A 17,392-nucleotide genomic window follows, 5' to 3' on the forward strand; every position below is an offset into this window, starting at 1 on the left:
TACTATAAACCAAAAAAAAAACAAAGCGCCCAGCGATTTGGCCCCACAGTCAAACAAATTATAGCCGAACGGCTATACTATTTATACAAAAACTGAAAAAAGCGACCCCAGTAAAGCCGTGCGGCTATACACATTTTATATATTAAAAAAACCCAAGTATAGCCGTACGGCTACACTATTTATAAAACAAAGACTATTAAAAAAAAAAAAGACACGCCGAGTGCCCGCCTAGAGATTAGGCGCCACATGTCCAAAACAGTTTGGTAAAAAAATTTAGAGTACAGCCGTGCGGCGATACTCATTTTTTTTAAAAAAATCGGAGTATAGCCGCGCGGCTAGACTATTTATAGAACTCAAAAGGGACTCTCCCAGGGATTCAACGCCACGTGTTAAAAAGTATAGCCGTGCAGCGATACTATTTATAAAAAAACTAAAATTGAAAATATTAATAATAATAATAAAAACCAATAATTTGGGCCTTGTGCAAAGAAAAAATAAAATCGGCTATCTTTAACTGGGCTAAGTGTGTGTGTTTGGGCCTCCATCAGACACCAAAAACAAAAAGCAAAAAGAGAACCAAAAACAAAAAAAATGGCGGCTGTTACATTGGTTCTTAACGAACTTCAGTCCGACGTCACTTCAGCAAATCTGACCGTACCCGCGGGATCGAACAGTCCGGGTGTCTTTTATTCCGTTGGTTTGGTCAGGCCATGTGGGTCCCGCTACCCTCCGGCCACTAATCCCGTCAGGCGCCGCTATTTTCCGTGCGGCCAAACACTCCCTTCCGCCGTCACCTCAAATCCTCTGTCAACGGTCCTAAATAATCCCAAGTCGACAGTTGCTTTCTCTTTCTGTTCGGCATGTCCGCGGTACCTCCCCACCCTGCTCTCAGGCACCTGGGAACCAGGGCCTCACGTGACCCGTCACGTGACCCTCCAACTTCACCCAAACTGAAAATTTCAATCTTGAGCTTCAGGCTCAGAGGGCCAACTCGCTACCCGCCTTCTTCAAATACTCTGGTCTTTTCCCGTAAATTTGATGAAATTCGGCGTCCAATTAGGGCCGTAAATGCTCTGAGCCAAGAAGGGTCGTTGCAAGAGCTCGATGATACGCCGGTCTCGGTGGCGCTCGTGCCGATTTCCGGCGAGACCCAGTTCGACCGGGTCATGGCCCAAGCGCAGCAGCTGGAGGAATCGGTCGTTGTCGTTTGGTACGTATCTGGGTTGTGATGGGATTTTGATTTGTTGAGGTTTTTGGGTTTTTGTTTGGTGGGTTCTTTTCATTTGGGTTTGTTTGGTTGCTGAGAAATGTAGGGAGAGAAAAAGGTGGAGGCTTTGACTTGCGTTTCCATGCTTAAGTGAAAGGAAATGCATAAAACTTTATTGGGAACTTGTGATTGGGTTGTGATTAAATTTTGCAAGCAGAGCAGTACTTCACTTTTTCCATTGTTAAAAGATTCTTTATAGTTAAGAAATTTTATGATTTGGCATTAAGAAATTGGTAGATTTTCCTTCTTTGAAATGAAACTTCAATTGAAATGTCTCTGTAGGATGGCAAGCTGGTGCAGAAAATGTATATATTTGAAACCAAAATTGGAGAAGCTGGCGGCTGAGTATTATCCAAGGTTAGTTTGGCACTAGTTCACCCTCTATCCAGTAGTATAAATTATAAATCATTTTCACATTGAAACTTCAGAACATTGATATGTCCCTCTATTTAAGTTCAATTTTTCTGAGTTCCATCTATGCGTGCATTAATGAAGAGGTTTTGAATCAACTTAAATCTGCATTCTTTTAGTTTGCCAATTGTCAAACTCTACTAAAATTCTGATGAGCCATTCATGGAGATGATAGAATAAAGCTTCAAACTCTACTAAAATGCTTGCCCTTCTGATATCCCTGCCCTTGTAGAAGCATCATTCCTGGTGCTCAACTTATGATAATATAACGGTGAGATTTCCATACGCAGTCTGCAAAAGTGGCATTAAAATTATAATAGAAAAATAAATGTGTAAAAAAGGCAGAACAAATTGAAACACATTAAATCTCTCATTTGTATATACAGATGAGTATTTTAAAGCAAAGTGAAACTTGTCATGCATTCATGTATGTAAAGAATTACATACACGTGTACATATGCATTCTATGTGCTTAGATAATTCAATAGTATGTTATTGTTCTTGCTGGATTGTAACTCTGCAGTGGAGAATAAATCTAAATCTTAATTAATTTCATGTAGATTGCGGTTCTATTCTGTTGATGTCAATTCAGTTCCTCACAAGCTTGTTGCTCGTGCTGGGGTCACTGTAAGTTTTTCATCTCACTTGGAAGAATATGTCAGTATGGTTTGTATTTGAATGGAAGTAGGGTCATGTAAGTTTGGGCTGAACGTCAATTGTAAAGTGTATAGCTTCATGGTAATGAGTAAAAGCCAAATATCCAAAATCTTCTGCGGGATATGGACATGGCTTTTTCGTCATTAGCTATGGAAATCTTAGTAACTGATCAGTGAAGTGATATGTAGTCTTCATAAGTTTGTGGTTTTGACTTTTGAGTTAGTTTGGTAGTTGTGGACATCATTTGAAGTTAATGTTGTTTGCACTGTGCGTGCAAGTGAGAGGGAGGGAGGTGGGGGTGACTTGCAAAGCTATATGAGTTTTGAACTTTGTTAGCTCCACCAATGCTATCTAGGTCATCTTTATATGATTAAGTCTTTACTATAATCCCATGTATCTTGTGCTCTGCATTTTAAAGCCATCCTTTTTTTTTTCTTTCCGGTGCATCACATGATGGGCTTCCAAATTCTGTATTTCTGTGATCATACAACCATGGGAATTCTTAAACTTGTCAATTGTATTATTTTTGCCTTGCTTCAGTCATATATGTGAGAAGATGTTCACTGACAGTTGTGTTTTTTTGTGCTATTTACACCGTGGGCTTTCATATCTGTGCAGAAGATGCCAACTATACAGGTAAATCCTCTTTGACGAACTTGGGATGTTTTTCCTCCCCCTTTCTATTTTCTTCTTCGTAGTAATCAGGATGATTATGTTACAGCTGTGGAAAGACGGCAAGAAACAAGCTGAGGTGATTGGTGGTCACAAAGCATATTTAGTCGTTAATGAAGTTCGTGACATGATTGAAAATGAGGATGACACGTGAGGTTTGGTAACATGGACAATCATATTATTCACAGATTCATTAACATGAAAAATCAAAGTTGTAAATTTTTTTTTTTCATAAATATATAAATATACCAGATTTAGGGTAGAGAATAAATTGAAAACTGGTTCTTTTGTTTTCAGTAAGAGGTATCCCTGGCTTAGCCAAATACAAATCCCCTATTAGCTGCATAACCATGACTTTTCCCCTTGTTGTGTGCGTTGGAACCCAGCTTTTGCTTGGATAGTCTCCTTTTGCATCAGCACTACGAAACACAATGCTCATGTTATATTTGATCTGGAGGAAATTTGTCACCTTCTTTCAGCATCACGTTGTAAATCAACCAGCAAGAAAATCGCAGGGGACTGCTATTTTGACAGAAGATGATCTGCAGACTTGCTAGATTCTTACTTGAAAAACTAGTGCCACACTTTTTCCTACTTTAAGAGTATAGAACATAAAACATAAGTTGAGAGCAGAAACCCGTATATTTTTTCTTGGCCAGCCATATGCAGAAAAAACAAGCAATAACAAAGAATACATCTACTCATTTGTAGAGTAGATTCCACTAGAATAATTGCATTGAATTTTTCTGTCCTCAAAATTACATTGGTCATTTACAGAGCCGTACACTTTAAACTCCCAATAGAAAATCTTCAGAACTATTGCCTCCATTAAATTCAACCTCCAAATTTTTTCAACAATTGTGATGCAGAACTTATGAGGCTGATGGCCAAGTACAAAACGATAGGTGAGTATCTAGCGTTGTAAGTCATGACCAAGGACAAGCTTAAGCCGACGGTCTTTTCCTATGATTTTCTGAATGAATAGCTTGAGCCAATGGTTACCTCTTGGTATTTTAATCAGGATGAATAGTTTTCATCAGGGCCCCAATCCATTCACGAACTGTGATGTGGGTGCATTTGGCCATGGTGGGTTCTGTGATGTGATGCCGATGATGGCAGTTTCAGGGCAATGGAGTGTGTAGTAGTAGATGAGTGCATCCCAATTCCCATACGTGTGCAGCAAATGCAGTGCAAAGTTTGTGGCCATACTTTCAAATAGGTAGCAAAACTAATGATATGAAGACATTAAAAAACAGTAACAACCGCAGAGCAGCATTTAAAGCATTAGAGAAGCTGATGTTGCTGCAGACAGGGCAGCAGCAGCATGCAACTACGAGCAGTCACAAACTCAAAACTCAAATATGTAGCAAAACTGAAGCAAACTTTCTTCATCTTCTACATTTTCGTTTGTATGGTTAAGTTTGCAGCGCGGGCATCTAAATGGTTCATACTTTGGACAATTGAGCAGAGCTGAAAAAGTCTCCATAATTAGCTCCGACTTTTAGGTTTTGTTTGGTTCACCATCATGTGAGCTTGGGTGGGCTGGGACCCATAGAGGATGCCAAATTTCTTATCTTATTTAATGCTAAAACCCTAATGCAGAAGAAATTTTGTTTGATAATCTATTTTAAACTAATCTAAATTACAGGAGGAGGATTCGAATTTGGGTGCAGAATAAGGAGTATATTTGTTCTATCTAATTTGGCTAAGTCCATATCTAATGAAGAAAAACTTTGACCAAAACAAAAACCTTATATTGGCCTGATCATTTAATAAATTTCGGGTTCACAACACTTCAATTGTTGCACCCAGTTTAGTAGGCTAGGAAAATTTAAAAAAAATTCAAGGTCCTCTCAAGGAAACAATATATTGTACACATTTGCTGTTAGGCAAGCTCAATTTTCACAAAAATGATGCAAAAAGCTTGTAGTTCAAGTAGTTAACAATATTTACCTATGCATTCAATGTCATAAGTTCGATTCCCTCTTTCTCTAATATCGCTTGTATAAAATTAAAAATTAAAAATCTCTAAAAAACTGTAGACTTGTCAATAGATACATAAAACATCTCATTTTTAGCAAACTTTTGGGGAATGCATTAACAATAATCAATGGTTTTTGTGAGAGTGCAAATAACATTACGATTGCAAGAGTGTGAGCCATTGCCTAAATAACATTAGAAAAATTTAGACATTTACTTGTATTTATAAATAAATAAATTAAAAAACATAAAGTGACATTGCCTAGAAAAGAAAAACATAAAGGTGGGACAAAATAAATCACAAAGAAACCAAATAAGGAAAAAACACAACTAAAAGGGAAGCCAATAAATAAATTTGTCACAACGCCCATGCACGTACCCCCTCCCCTGCGCCGCCCATCACCGTCCATTCCTTAAATCCGACGGTCCACGTTTCCTCTCTTCCCGCCTCGTCCCCACCAAAACTCTCTCTCTCTCTCTCTCTCTCTCTCTCTCTCTAAAAATTAAAAAGCGGCCGTTTCGAAGGGTATCAGGCCCACACGATCTCATCCCCAACCTTAGCTTCGCTCTCTCTCTCTCTCTCTCTCTTCCTTCTTTCTCTCTCTCTGTAAAGTTTCTCTCTAACCCTTGGAATTGTTCCAAAATTCGTTTACCTAGATTTTCGATCACACAAAAACCTTTAGCATCTCATACATTCATATATATAAAAGGTATATAACTTCTGTCTATACATATAAGAATTGGAGCTCCTTTGCGATCAATTTCGCGACGTAAGTCCCTCCCTCCTCCTCTGCAACGAAGTTTGATCCCTGCCATGTTTCAGTAGCGATTTCAATACAATTCATGAAAACTACAATGAGAAACGAATTTTCGACAATTCATATTGTTATTTGTTATTGATCATATGCATGGGTTTGCTGATTTTGATATGTTTCATTATTTGACGCAGTTAGCCAAGGATCTGTTCGGGCTTTGTTTCGTATTGATCGATGTGAGGATTTCTCCTCACGCTAAGCGGTATGTAATTATTGGTTTCAATTTTTTATGTTTTGGAATGCTCAATTTTTGCTTTGGGAAACAAAAAATGGCTGGGAGGGGATGTCATAACGGGATTGAATTATACAGTTATGTTTTTTTGTTGCATTTTGGTCCTTCTAATTCAAAAGTTAGCCGTTTATGTACCCATCTTAACGATTTTTTTTATTATTGAAGCTGAAAGTAGCTGAATTTTTTAGAATTCAAATTGCTTATATGTTTTTGAGAGTTTAAATTTAGATTCTTTTGGTGGTTTACTGTGTTTATACACTGTTAATTTGTGTTTTTGTTTTTGATGATTTAGAGGTTTGGAGATGGCTACTGGGAGTAACATAGATATGCTATCAACCCTAGATAATAATCTGCAAAGACCCAATGGGAATTTAGAAGATGCTTTACAGAGTGAGCTTGAACTGATTTTAAGAGAGCAGCGAAATCAGCATGCCATTCATCGGGAAAGGGATCTGAATATATATAGAAGTGGCAGTGCCCCGCCAACTGTTGAGGGATCGCTAACTGCTGTGGGTAGTCTCTTTGGGAACTCTGATTTTAGGGATGTCACTAGTAGGATTAGTAATAACAATGGGGTTTTGTCTGAGGATGAGATTCGATCGCATCCTACTTATCTTTCGTACTACTATTCACATGATAATATTAACCCAAGATTGCCTCCACCTTTGTTGTCAAGAGAGGATTGGCGTATTGCTCAAAGGTTTCAGGTCGGTGGGTCTTCTTTTGAGGGCATTGGGGACTGGCGGAAGAAGAAATTGGTAGATGACGGTGAGAGTTTGTCGCTGTTTTCAACGCAGCTGGGGCTTTCTGTACAAAAGGCAGAGAATGATTTGATGGAGTTGAGGAATGGCAATGGAAGCAATCTCCCTAAACAGACTTCATCTGAGTGGCTTGATAGAGGCTCAGATGGTTTAATTGGTTTGTCGACAAGTGGGCTTGGTGCAAGGAGGAAGAGTTTTGCTGACATTTTACAGGTAATCAGCAGTACATTCAAGACTTCACTCTGTAGCATTTATGTAGTTCTTGGTTAGACTTCAATTGTATGGTTTTCTTTCTGGATTTTGTTTGGATGCCATTTAACAGCTAATATTGGTATTTGTTTATTTCTCACAATTCGTATACTTGGGCGTCTTTATGTTGTTGATCACTGCCCCCCTTTGATTAGTATTGCTCTTGTGGGGAGGACTAGATGTCAGTTTGAAGCTTGCACACAGTTTATGCGTACTGTCATTTTAGATTTGATATTTATTGCATACTACACATGATCACACATTTCCATAAGTCCTGGGACACCCGTATAGGGATAAAGAGCAAGGATATAGCCAAGAGCATGATCCTACTCTTTAGAATCACTGTTGCAACTATCTGAACTGACTTCTGTTGGAAGTGCTAGCTTTTATATTGTATGCACATGACATAACAAATGCATCACGTTGTGCTAAATTCTCATTTCTTTTTGCTTTTTCCTCTTCCTTTCTAGATATCAAGAAAATGCAGATGTTTATTAGTTCTTCCTGGTTCTTATGCAGAAATTTTCATTTTCCGGATTCTTTAAATTAATATGCTTGTATTTTCTTTTTGCCAAATAAATTCAAACGATGCGGTTTGGTTTGCCATGCACAACTACTGTGATGAAGTGCTTGGTTGTTTTGTTCTTGTTTCATCTATTAGTGCCCTGTTTCATTGATAACTGGCATGTGCTGCAGGAAGGACTTGATCCACCTGCTTCCTTGACAAGGCCATCAAGTCGTATTGCTTTTAGTGATATCATGGATTCCACAGGCATGGCTGATGCCCGGCCAGTGGGGTTATGTAATGGAGTGGAGTCTGCAGAGGGCTTGCATAATGGAGCAGCTTCATGTGGCCTGGTGGGAGTTCAGAGCCATGGTACAGCAGCTTCTCATTCCTTTGCATCTGCTGTGGGTCCTTCTCTGTCAAGAAGCAGAACCCCTGAACAACTATTTGGGAGGTCTCCCAGTGCTGGTCTTCCTCCTGTGGGGAGTAGAGTATTTCCTGTTGAGAAGAAGAATGTTGCAGGTCCAGATATGCCAAAGGATAATTCTTCTGGCATGAATGATCTGGATATTTCAGCCAATTTATCTGGCTTAAGCCTGTCAAAAGGTAGATCTGTAGATGAAGATAGCCGTATTCAGTCTCAGCTTCATTTGGATCTTGATAAACAGCGTGATTTTCTGTTCAACATGCCAAATGGTCATAATCAGAGGCTGCAGCAGCAACTGATAGAGAAGTCAAATGCTGAAAGTTTTTCTCTTGCTTCGAATTATCCTCATTTAGCAAAACAAAATGGGATCATGACAAACCGTAATACATCTGATGGGCAAGCTAATTTTGGCAGAAGAACTTCTGCCAGTTTTTACTCAAAAGGGAGTTGTTCAGGCTTTGGAACTTTGGAAGGATCTAATGTTCATTACCAAGATGCAAATACTCCAGGCATGGAGTTTCATGGCCATTCTGGGGCCTATCCTGTGAATCCAAAGTTGAATATGACAATTAATAATCATCTTGATGCAGGTAATTATGTTTCTCAAATTTATTGTGCAAATTTTTTTTTTTTATAAAAAAAACCCTCATAGTATTTTGTTTGAATAAGTTAATTAGCATTGACAGTTATCTCTCCCCCCTCTCTCCTCATTTTTTTTGGAGTGCAGCAGCATTGCCTGGTAGTGGTGATGGGCATAGTATGAACAGACTGGGAAACAAAGTAGGGTCTGGTCTTCATTCTTCAGTTATGGACCCATCTTATATTCAGTTTTTGCAAAGAGCTGACTATGCAACACGTAATGTTACCAGTCCAAGTGGTTATCCTTCCAGTAAAAATCACTTTGGCACTTTGCATGGAGACTTAGAGGGGCTTCAGAAAGCATATCTTGAGGCATTGCTTGCTCAACGGAAGCAACAGTACGAGTTGTCACTTTTAGGTAAATCTGGTGGATTTAACCATGGGTATTATGGGAATCCATCATATGGGCTTGGCATGACATATCCAGGAAATCCGATGACAAATTCTGTTCATCCTTCTGTTGGATCTAGTAGTCCAATGTTTCAGAATGAGAAGATTGAACGCTTTAATTCAATGTTGAGAAGTTCAATGGGAGGGTCAGTTAGCTCCTGGCAATCAGAGATTGGAAATGACCTAGAAGGACGACATGCATCATCATTATTAGATGAGTTCAAGAACAATAAGAATAAGTCTTTTGAACTTGCAGACATTGTTGATCATGTAGTTGAGTTCAGGTACTTATAATACTTTCTTTAGTGCATATTCTTCTTAGGTTGTTTTGGCTGCAATTCTGACTGCACCATCTTCTCCTCAAAATACAGTACTGATCAGTATGGAAGTCGCTTTATTCAGCAGAAACTTGAAACTGCCACTGTGGAAGAAAAGATGAAGATATTTCCGGAGACTATTCCTCATGCTCGTACCTTGATGACTGATGTATTTGGAAATTATGTCATACAGAAGGTATAAGCTTTGTATTCCAATACTAAAAAATGCAATCCTCACAGTTCAAAACTATTAATTTAATTGTGTGAAATTGCAGTTTTTTGAGCATGGTACAGAAAGCCAAAGAAAGGAATTAAGCAGCCAACTTACTGGCCATGTTTTGCCTCTCAGTCTTCAAATGTATGGTTGCAGGGTGATTCAGAAGGTGATTTTCCGATCCTCAAATTTTGATCTTCTTCCTATTTCTATCCTTTTAATAATGTCTTTCTAGATGTTTCCTCAAAATTTGCATTAGCATTGTTATGAAATCAGTTTGTCCAGTTTTTGCTTTGTGGAACTCTTTCTAGCATAGCATTTGTTGTTATTCTTGCCACTTAAGTTCTTCATTTCGCAAATGATGTGCTATAATGTATTTGACTATTTTGTTTCATGAGATGTTTATCTCATTGGACAAGAGAAAGACAAAGTTGTAAAGATGAAAAAAAGTTTTGGAAAAATTCAAGAAAGATGCCCTCCTACATGTTAAGCATGCTTGTGTCTTGTATGACCCTCATTTTGACTGATGACCATGTGCTGTTATGCTATCTCCTATGATATGGAAAGGACACTTTGGTGGATGGAAGAAAACAAAGAGCCAATCATATTGTTTAAGAATTGTTTAAGCTTGGTATGAGATGAAGCATACTGGGAAAATAAGTTGTAATGCTCTAAATTTTACCATAGGCCTTGGAAGTGGTTGATGTGGATCAGCAGACTCAAATGGTGGCGGAGCTTGATGGTTCAGTCATGAAATGTGTCCGTGATCAGAATGGGAATCATGTCATTCAGAAGTGTATAGAATGTGTCCCTCAAGACCAAATTCAGTTTATCATTACATCCTTCTATGGGCAAGTTGTCACACTTTCCACCCATCCTTATGGTTGCCGTGTCATACAGGTTAGTTGTTGGCATGTTTTTTCCTTTTGTAGGGAATTGTTGTGTTTACTAGTGCAAGTCTCTTTTGATGCCTACAGAGGGTTCTGGAACATTGCGATGATTCAAATACACAACAAATTATCATGGATGAAATCATGCAATCTGTATGCATTTTGGCACAAGATCAGTATGGAAATTATGTCATTCAGGTATTTTTACTCTTTAGAAACTGTTATGTATATGTTTGAGCTACAAGGATTATCTTTAGTTATTTTTTCCATAAATAGCTGCCGATTGTGTATTAGTATTTTGTTAAATGAGTTAAATCCCAGAAAATGTGCATCGTGTCAGATGGAAATTCTTTTTTTAAAGAAGGAAAAGAAAATTGGATTTTGCTTCATGAGCGGACATATCGTCCTAACTAGATAACAACTTAATTGGTTAGAAAATATCATGTTCATGCTGACCAGATTTGATCTTGTTTGGGATTATTATTATGAGCATTTGTACAGAAATGGACGCCGAGGTACCTGATATATATATATATATATTCATATTTCTATGCCTTAAAGATTATAATTTATGATATGTCTCTCACATCATCTTGTTTGGATTATTCTGCGCATTGGCACAAAACTGGATGCCAAGGTACTTGATATTTTATAGACTACGTGCTTGAAAGCCGATGCTATTTATGATGTCTTCTCCCTTTGTAAACAATGTTAGTGTTATGTCTCTTTGAAAGCCTACACGATTTGTGATATGTAACATCAGCTATATGTACCTGATGTGAATGCTCATGTACTCATCATCAACTGTGCGTATCTGATATAACTATTCTTGTTTGGTAGCACGTCCTTGAACATGGTAAACCACATGAACGGTCAGAAATTATCCACAAGCTTGCAGGACAAATTGTAAAGATGAGTCAGCAGAAGTTTGCTTCTAATGTTGTGGAGAAGTGCTTAACATTTGGGAGTCCTGAGGAGCGTCAGTTTTTGGTGAATGAGATGCTGGGTTCCACTGATGAAAATGAGCCCTTACAGGTCTGTTCCATTCCTAGTTTTCTTAAACCTTATACGGTTTTTCTACAGAAGATAATATAGGTTCTGAATCTAGTCTATATTAGTGGTGGCAATTGTTTGCGCAAAATGGTAACACAACTCGAAAACGATTGGTTACAAGTTACAACCGTGCTTGCATGTTTGTGTAAAAATTGTGTCAGCCTGTTCAACACGATTAATAAACAAATCAATATATATCACGTTGACCCGCCTAACCTGTTGTGTAACCAAATTTCAAAAATGCAAATATGCAGGCCATGATGAAAGATCCATTTGGAAACTACGTTGTGCAAAAGGTTCTTGAGACTTGTGATGATCAGAGTCTTGAGTTGATTCTTTCTCGCATTAAGGTTCATTTGACTGCCCTGAAGAAGTATACCTACGGCAAACATATCGTTTCTCGTGTTGAGAAACTCATCACAACTGGAGGTGAGGCTTTTCCTACAGAAATTATGGACGTTATCTTTTTACATATACACAAAATACAATGACCGCTAACAGATCTTTGATCTATCAAATGCAGAAAGGCGCATAGGGATGTCAGCCTCGCATTCTTCTTGAAGCATCCAATTCGGAGCAAGCACGGCATTTTTCCTGTTGCCACCACCAATAAGAATGCACCTTTTGTACAGCTAACATGGACAGTGACCTTAGCAAGTTCGTTCGATCATATAATATACACAGAGACTATAGTTGTAAATAAGCATGAAATCCAGAGGCCCCTGCGATGTGATATTTTTGTCTATCCGCCTCGTATACATTTTGGCGCACCAATTCTAATCTGATCATGAAGACTCCACATGGAAGAGGAGGGTAACTCTAGCCTGTGGAGAAGTATGTGTAAAAGGTTCATTGTCTATATTACAGCATTAAGTGTAAATGGTTAACTGCATTTTGAAAGAGAGGGTAAATAGGGAGTGTTTATGTATGGTGGGGTCTTTGACTTTGAGAACTACATAGTGTAAATATACTGCAATTTTCTCCAGGAGGAATCAAAATAACATTTAATTCACCTCTTTTTCATTCTTGTGTTAGAAAAATTCTTATTCACAGCCAAATGGCAAATTAGACACAAAGAGTCGTCACCTTGTCACTTTCCCAAGGGCTTTAAAAGCGTTTTGAAGAAAGAAATTAAAAAAAAAAGGGCTTTACAAAGCGAATAAATCATTCGAGCCTGGAACAACAAAAGCACCTCCTGGTTTCAGTTCTATTATCGGCCTCATGCCATGCCAAGCTTGTTCTCCACTTTTTCATTTCCGGAAAGTGATTGCGCTGCGCAAGTCTTTGTCGATTTAAGCTTTCTCATTTGTTGTTTTGAACTCTTCAGGCAAAAGATGTTTTACTGAATGTTCTTTGTAACTAAGCCTGTTCTTAGTAACTCCATTAGAAGACTCTTCAGCTCTCCTACTTTTAGTTTAGAAGCAACTTCTTACCGGTCTTCCATTGGGCTACGTCCTGAAAATCATCTACTAAGTACACTCTGCCACCTCCTTACCATCTTCATTCTCAGAACCTGAATCCCAACGATCAGCGAACCGGCTATTCACTCTCCTAGTTTTAAAAATCGTCGCCGATTCCCTCATCAAATTAATGTACTTATTCCTTACCCTTAAAAGTGGATGCCTCTCAATAGCAGATTCATCACAGTAAGCCTCTTTAAGGATGGCTGTACAAGTCTTGTTCCTCAAAGACAAATAAAACATACTGGGGTGCCTCTCAAATGCTTTGTGCACCTTCTGTGGCAGCCCCATGTGCTTCTTAAGACACAGAAGCTTCTTCCTCTCCGCCGAATGCTCAACAAAGAGACTAAGCAACTCATGAAGAAGCCCCACAACTCGTTTTTCGGATATGTCACTATCCGGATCCAAATGCGAAAATTCCTCATAAGGTGAAACATAGGGAAGCTTCTGAAACTCCTTTAACCAGTCCACAATCTTCCTCCTCAACCTCAAACCCTTAGATGGGAAAAGAGGAAACTCAATTGCCTCCATTGGACCTCCAACATACACCCCTTTTTTCATTGCATTCCTTTGCACCGTAGACAAGACCTTTTCACCACTCTCCACAGCCAATCCCTTTAACCCATCTTCCATCTCCACAAACCTAAAAGACTCATCCAGATTCTTATCCGGGTGCTGCAAGAAATCATCAGGCAAACCCAAATACCACTGCATTCCTTGTATTATTTTCAAAGGCAAAACCTTTTCTTTACTCATCAGGATAAACTTTTTCAACCTATCCCTCAAGTCCTCCCTGCAATCCTCATAAACCCTTTTCTCCTCCCTATCAACCTCATCAGCTTCTGGGGTCAACCTAAACCAGGGAAGATTGTATTGTGGACCAGTAAACTCTTCAAAGATTGATGGGTAGAGCCTCAAGAACCTTGCAACCTTCATGGGGACCTCCAATTGTATGCCCCTTTTGGACACATCAGAGATTGGGATGCAACCATTGGGGTCCTGGGAAATGCAGTTCTTGAGAGAGATGATGGGTTTAAGCACTATGGACTTGTGAATTTGCTCGATTGAATCGTAGTACGAGTCTTTCTTCCATTTCATGTAGACATCGACAAAGTTGAATTTCTGGGTGTACGTGTGAGGCGGGTTATGGGGATGGCGCAGGAAGGAAAAGATTGTTTGTTCAGAGGGGAAGATGAGGTTCTTTAGGGTTCTGCAGTTGGGTTTGTTGAATAACATGTATAGGGTTTTGGTAGGTGCCTTCTACCTTGTATAGGTTTTAGGAAAATCTACAAATTTGTAGAGTTTTTAAAGGGTGAGGGAGTGATTGCGTTTTACCTGATGAGAACAAAATTGCAGCAATGGCACGAACAGTACCGTGTTTTAATGAAAGACCCTTTTTTTCAAATAAAATAAAATAAAATAGGGTTAATTAGTGATTTACCTCTAAATTAGGACTTAACTTTTGATTTATCCCCTATCATTAAGGATATGAACTTTTTATTTTCGCCAATAAAAGATAACACAAAATTAAAACCTTATTTCCCCTGTTTCTTTTTTCTTCCCTCTCCCTCTGTTTTTTCCCCCCCCCCCCCCTCCTTCGCCCGATGCTTCTCCCGAGGCCAACCAACCCCAACCCCGACGCACCTCCTCCCACCTCCTCCTCTCTCTCATCGCTCCATTCCCTTAGGCTTTAGGGTTTTGATCTTTTGTTTTTGTTTTTCTTCCTTTGGTTCTCTACAAAGTGTGTCTCCCTCTCTCTTATCTTTTCCCCCTGCTCTCTCTTCACAGACATCAGCACTGCCCACCCTTCACCCGCCCCTTCCTCCTTATGTCTCCTTCTTTCTTCGACATCCACAACCTCACCTCCTAGAAAACCCAAACAGTTACCCAAAAAAAATTTATTCAATATCAAGATCCTAAATAGCCATCCAAAAAGTTTCACGATCTTTATTATTAACCTCAGCTTACTCCCTAAGAAACCCAAACAACCACTAAAAAGAAAAAATTCAAGATCAAAGCCACCCAAAAAATCTAGAGATATTTATAATTAAATTCTGTTTTCCTCTCTGTAACCTTGGTAAGGGGAGAAAGAGACGCGAAAAGAGAGAAAGTGGGATGGAGAAGGAGGAGGGGGTGGGCAAATGGGGAGATAAGAGACAGAGGGTGGAGGATCGTGATGTTGGTGGATGTTGAAGAGAAGGAGGGGGAAAGAGATCAAAGAGACGGTGGTGATGTTGGTGGCTATCAATCAGAGGGTGAATTTAACATTATTATTGCAATTTTAATTTCAATATTTAGTATTTATAAAGTATGAAATTACAAATATGCCCTCATATTTAACGACAAATTGGATGAAATGTTGAGAATTTAGACGGTAGGGGGGAAATCGGCAAAAAAATATATTTCATATCCTTAATTTTCTATAAATTAAAAAAAAAGATATGGGATTAATCGAAAGCTAGGTAGAAGTTCTGGGCGGCAAATCACCAACTAACCCACTAAAATAAAATAAAAAAAATTATTGGATAATTGAATAAAGAAGGGCCCAATCGAGTAATAGTTTTATTATTAAAATTACTTATCTCATTACACCAACTTTCATCTCATCCATACGCATTTTATTATTCTTCTTCAAATTTCAAAAGTGAAAAACATTAGCACAATCACTGGTTTTTCTTTATTTTCTTCCATTTCACAAAAATAAAATAGAAAAACTTGTACTTGAAAAGGGAGACAAAGATTATGTTTTATGAAACATATTGCATGTAGGTACAAGTTCAGGGGGCAAATCACCAGTTAACCCATTAAAATAAAATTAAAAATAATTATTGGATAATTGAATAAAGAAGGGCCCAATCGAGTTTGAACCGATGACCTCATGATCTACAATAAAACATGCAGCTCAATTGCTTTAACACTGAGCCATGGACCCGTGGATGAGTAATACTTTTACATTAAAATTACTTATCTCATTACACCAACTTTTCTTCTCATACATACGCATTTTATTATTCTTCTTCTATTTCAAAAGTGAAAAAAATAAGCACAATCACTGGTTTTTCCTTATTTTCCTCCATTTCACAAAAACGAACCATAAAAACTTGTACTTAAAAAGAGAGACAAAGACTATGTTCCATGAAACATATTGCACGTAGGTACAAGTTCAGGGGGCAAATCAACAGTTTACCCATTAAAATAAATAAAAAAATTATTTAATAATTGAATAAAGAAGGGCACAACCAGGTTCGAACTGGTGACCTCAAGATTTGCAATCAAACATGAAGCTCAAATGCTCTACCACTGAGTTATGGACCTACGAATGAGTAATAATTTTATATTAAAATGACTTATCTCATTGCACCAACTTTCATCTCATACATACGCATTTTATTATTCTTCTTCAAATTTTAAAAGTGAAAAATATCAGCACAATATCTGGTTTTTCTTTATTTTCTTCCATTTCACAAACACAAACCAGAAAACCTTGTACTTGAAAAGAGAGACAAAGATTATGTTTCATGAAATAAATTGCATGTAGGTACAAGTTCAGGGGGAAAATCACCAGTTAGCCCATTGAAATAAAATAAATAAATAAATATAATAATTGAATAAAGAAAGTCTCAACTGGGTTCGAACTGGTAACCTCATGATTTGCAATAAAAAAAATGCAGCTCAAATGCCCTAACAATGAGCTATGGACCCATGAATGAGTAATAGTTTTATATTAAAATTACTTATCTCATTACACCAACTTTTTATCTCATATATACGCATTTTATTCTTCTTCTTCAAATTTCAAATGTGAAAAAAGATCAGCACAATCACTAGTTTTTCTTTATTTTCTTCCATTTCACAAACACAAACCAGAAAACCTTGCACTTGAAAAGAGAAACAAAGACTATGTTTCATGAAATATATTGCATGTGGCACAAGTTCAGGGGGAAAATCACAAATTAACCCACGAAAATAAAATGAAAAAAATAATTGAATAAAGAAGGGCCCAACCGGGTTCATATCGGAGACCTCAAGATTTGCAATCAAACATGCTGCTCAAACGCTCTACCACTGAGCTATGGACCCGCGAATGAGCAATAGTTTTATATTAAAATTACTTATCTCATTACACCAAATTTTCAACTCATATATACGCATTTTATTCTTCTTCTTCAAATTTCAAATGTGAAAATGATCAACACCATCACTGGTTTTTCTTTATTTTCTTCCATTTCAAAAAAAAAAAACCAGAAAAACTTGTACTTGAAAATAGGGACAAAAACTATGTTGTTAACCTATTGAAAAAAAAAATAAAAATTATTGGATAATTGAATAAAGAAGGGCCCAACCGGATTCGAACCGGTGACCTCAAGATTTGCAATCAAACATGCAGCTCAAATGCTCTACCACTGAGCTATGGACCCGTGAATGAGTAATAGTTTTATATTCAAATTACTTA

At 37.9% G+C, this 17,392-nt stretch overlaps 3 protein-coding genes across 3 annotated transcripts; 2 read left to right on the forward strand and 1 right to left on the reverse strand.

Moving 5' to 3' along the window:
- Positions 1 to 599: 599 nt before the first annotated feature.
- LOC117618622 (thioredoxin-like 3-2, chloroplastic) lies at positions 600 to 3,352 on the forward strand. The gene is made up of 5 exons (XM_034348276.1): positions 600 to 1,210; positions 1,550 to 1,624; positions 2,239 to 2,305; positions 2,954 to 2,971; positions 3,057 to 3,352. The coding sequence occupies exons 1-5, from the start codon at positions 861 to 863 to the stop codon at positions 3,159 to 3,161; spliced, it is 615 nt and encodes a 204-aa protein (XP_034204167.1). The 5' UTR covers positions 600 to 860; the 3' UTR covers positions 3,162 to 3,352.
- A 2,162-nt stretch (positions 3,353 to 5,514) lies between these two features.
- Positions 5,515 to 12,502, forward strand: LOC117618619 (pumilio homolog 4). The gene is made up of 12 exons (XM_034348272.1): positions 5,515 to 5,757; positions 5,937 to 6,004; positions 6,327 to 7,008; positions 7,741 to 8,566; positions 8,704 to 9,289; positions 9,377 to 9,518; positions 9,598 to 9,705; positions 10,224 to 10,436; positions 10,514 to 10,624; positions 11,267 to 11,461; positions 11,734 to 11,908; positions 12,003 to 12,502. The coding sequence occupies exons 3-12, from the start codon at positions 6,337 to 6,339 to the stop codon at positions 12,038 to 12,040; spliced, it is 3,066 nt and encodes a 1,021-aa protein (XP_034204163.1). The 5' UTR covers positions 5,515 to 5,757; positions 5,937 to 6,004; positions 6,327 to 6,336; the 3' UTR covers positions 12,041 to 12,502.
- On the reverse strand, positions 12,381 to 14,393 carry LOC117618621 (protein WHAT'S THIS FACTOR 9, mitochondrial). Its single transcript, XM_034348275.1, has one exon. It carries the CDS (start codon positions 14,173 to 14,175, stop codon positions 12,949 to 12,951), a length of 1,227 nt encoding a protein of 408 aa, XP_034204166.1. The 5' UTR covers positions 14,176 to 14,393; the 3' UTR covers positions 12,381 to 12,948.
- Positions 14,394 to 17,392: the final 2,999 nt, after the last annotated feature.

The sequence above is a fragment of the Prunus dulcis genome, chromosome 2 (genome assembly GCF_902201215.1).
Source record: "Prunus dulcis chromosome 2, ALMONDv2, whole genome shotgun sequence".
Lineage (NCBI taxonomy): Eukaryota > Viridiplantae > Streptophyta > Magnoliopsida > Rosales > Rosaceae > Prunus > Prunus dulcis.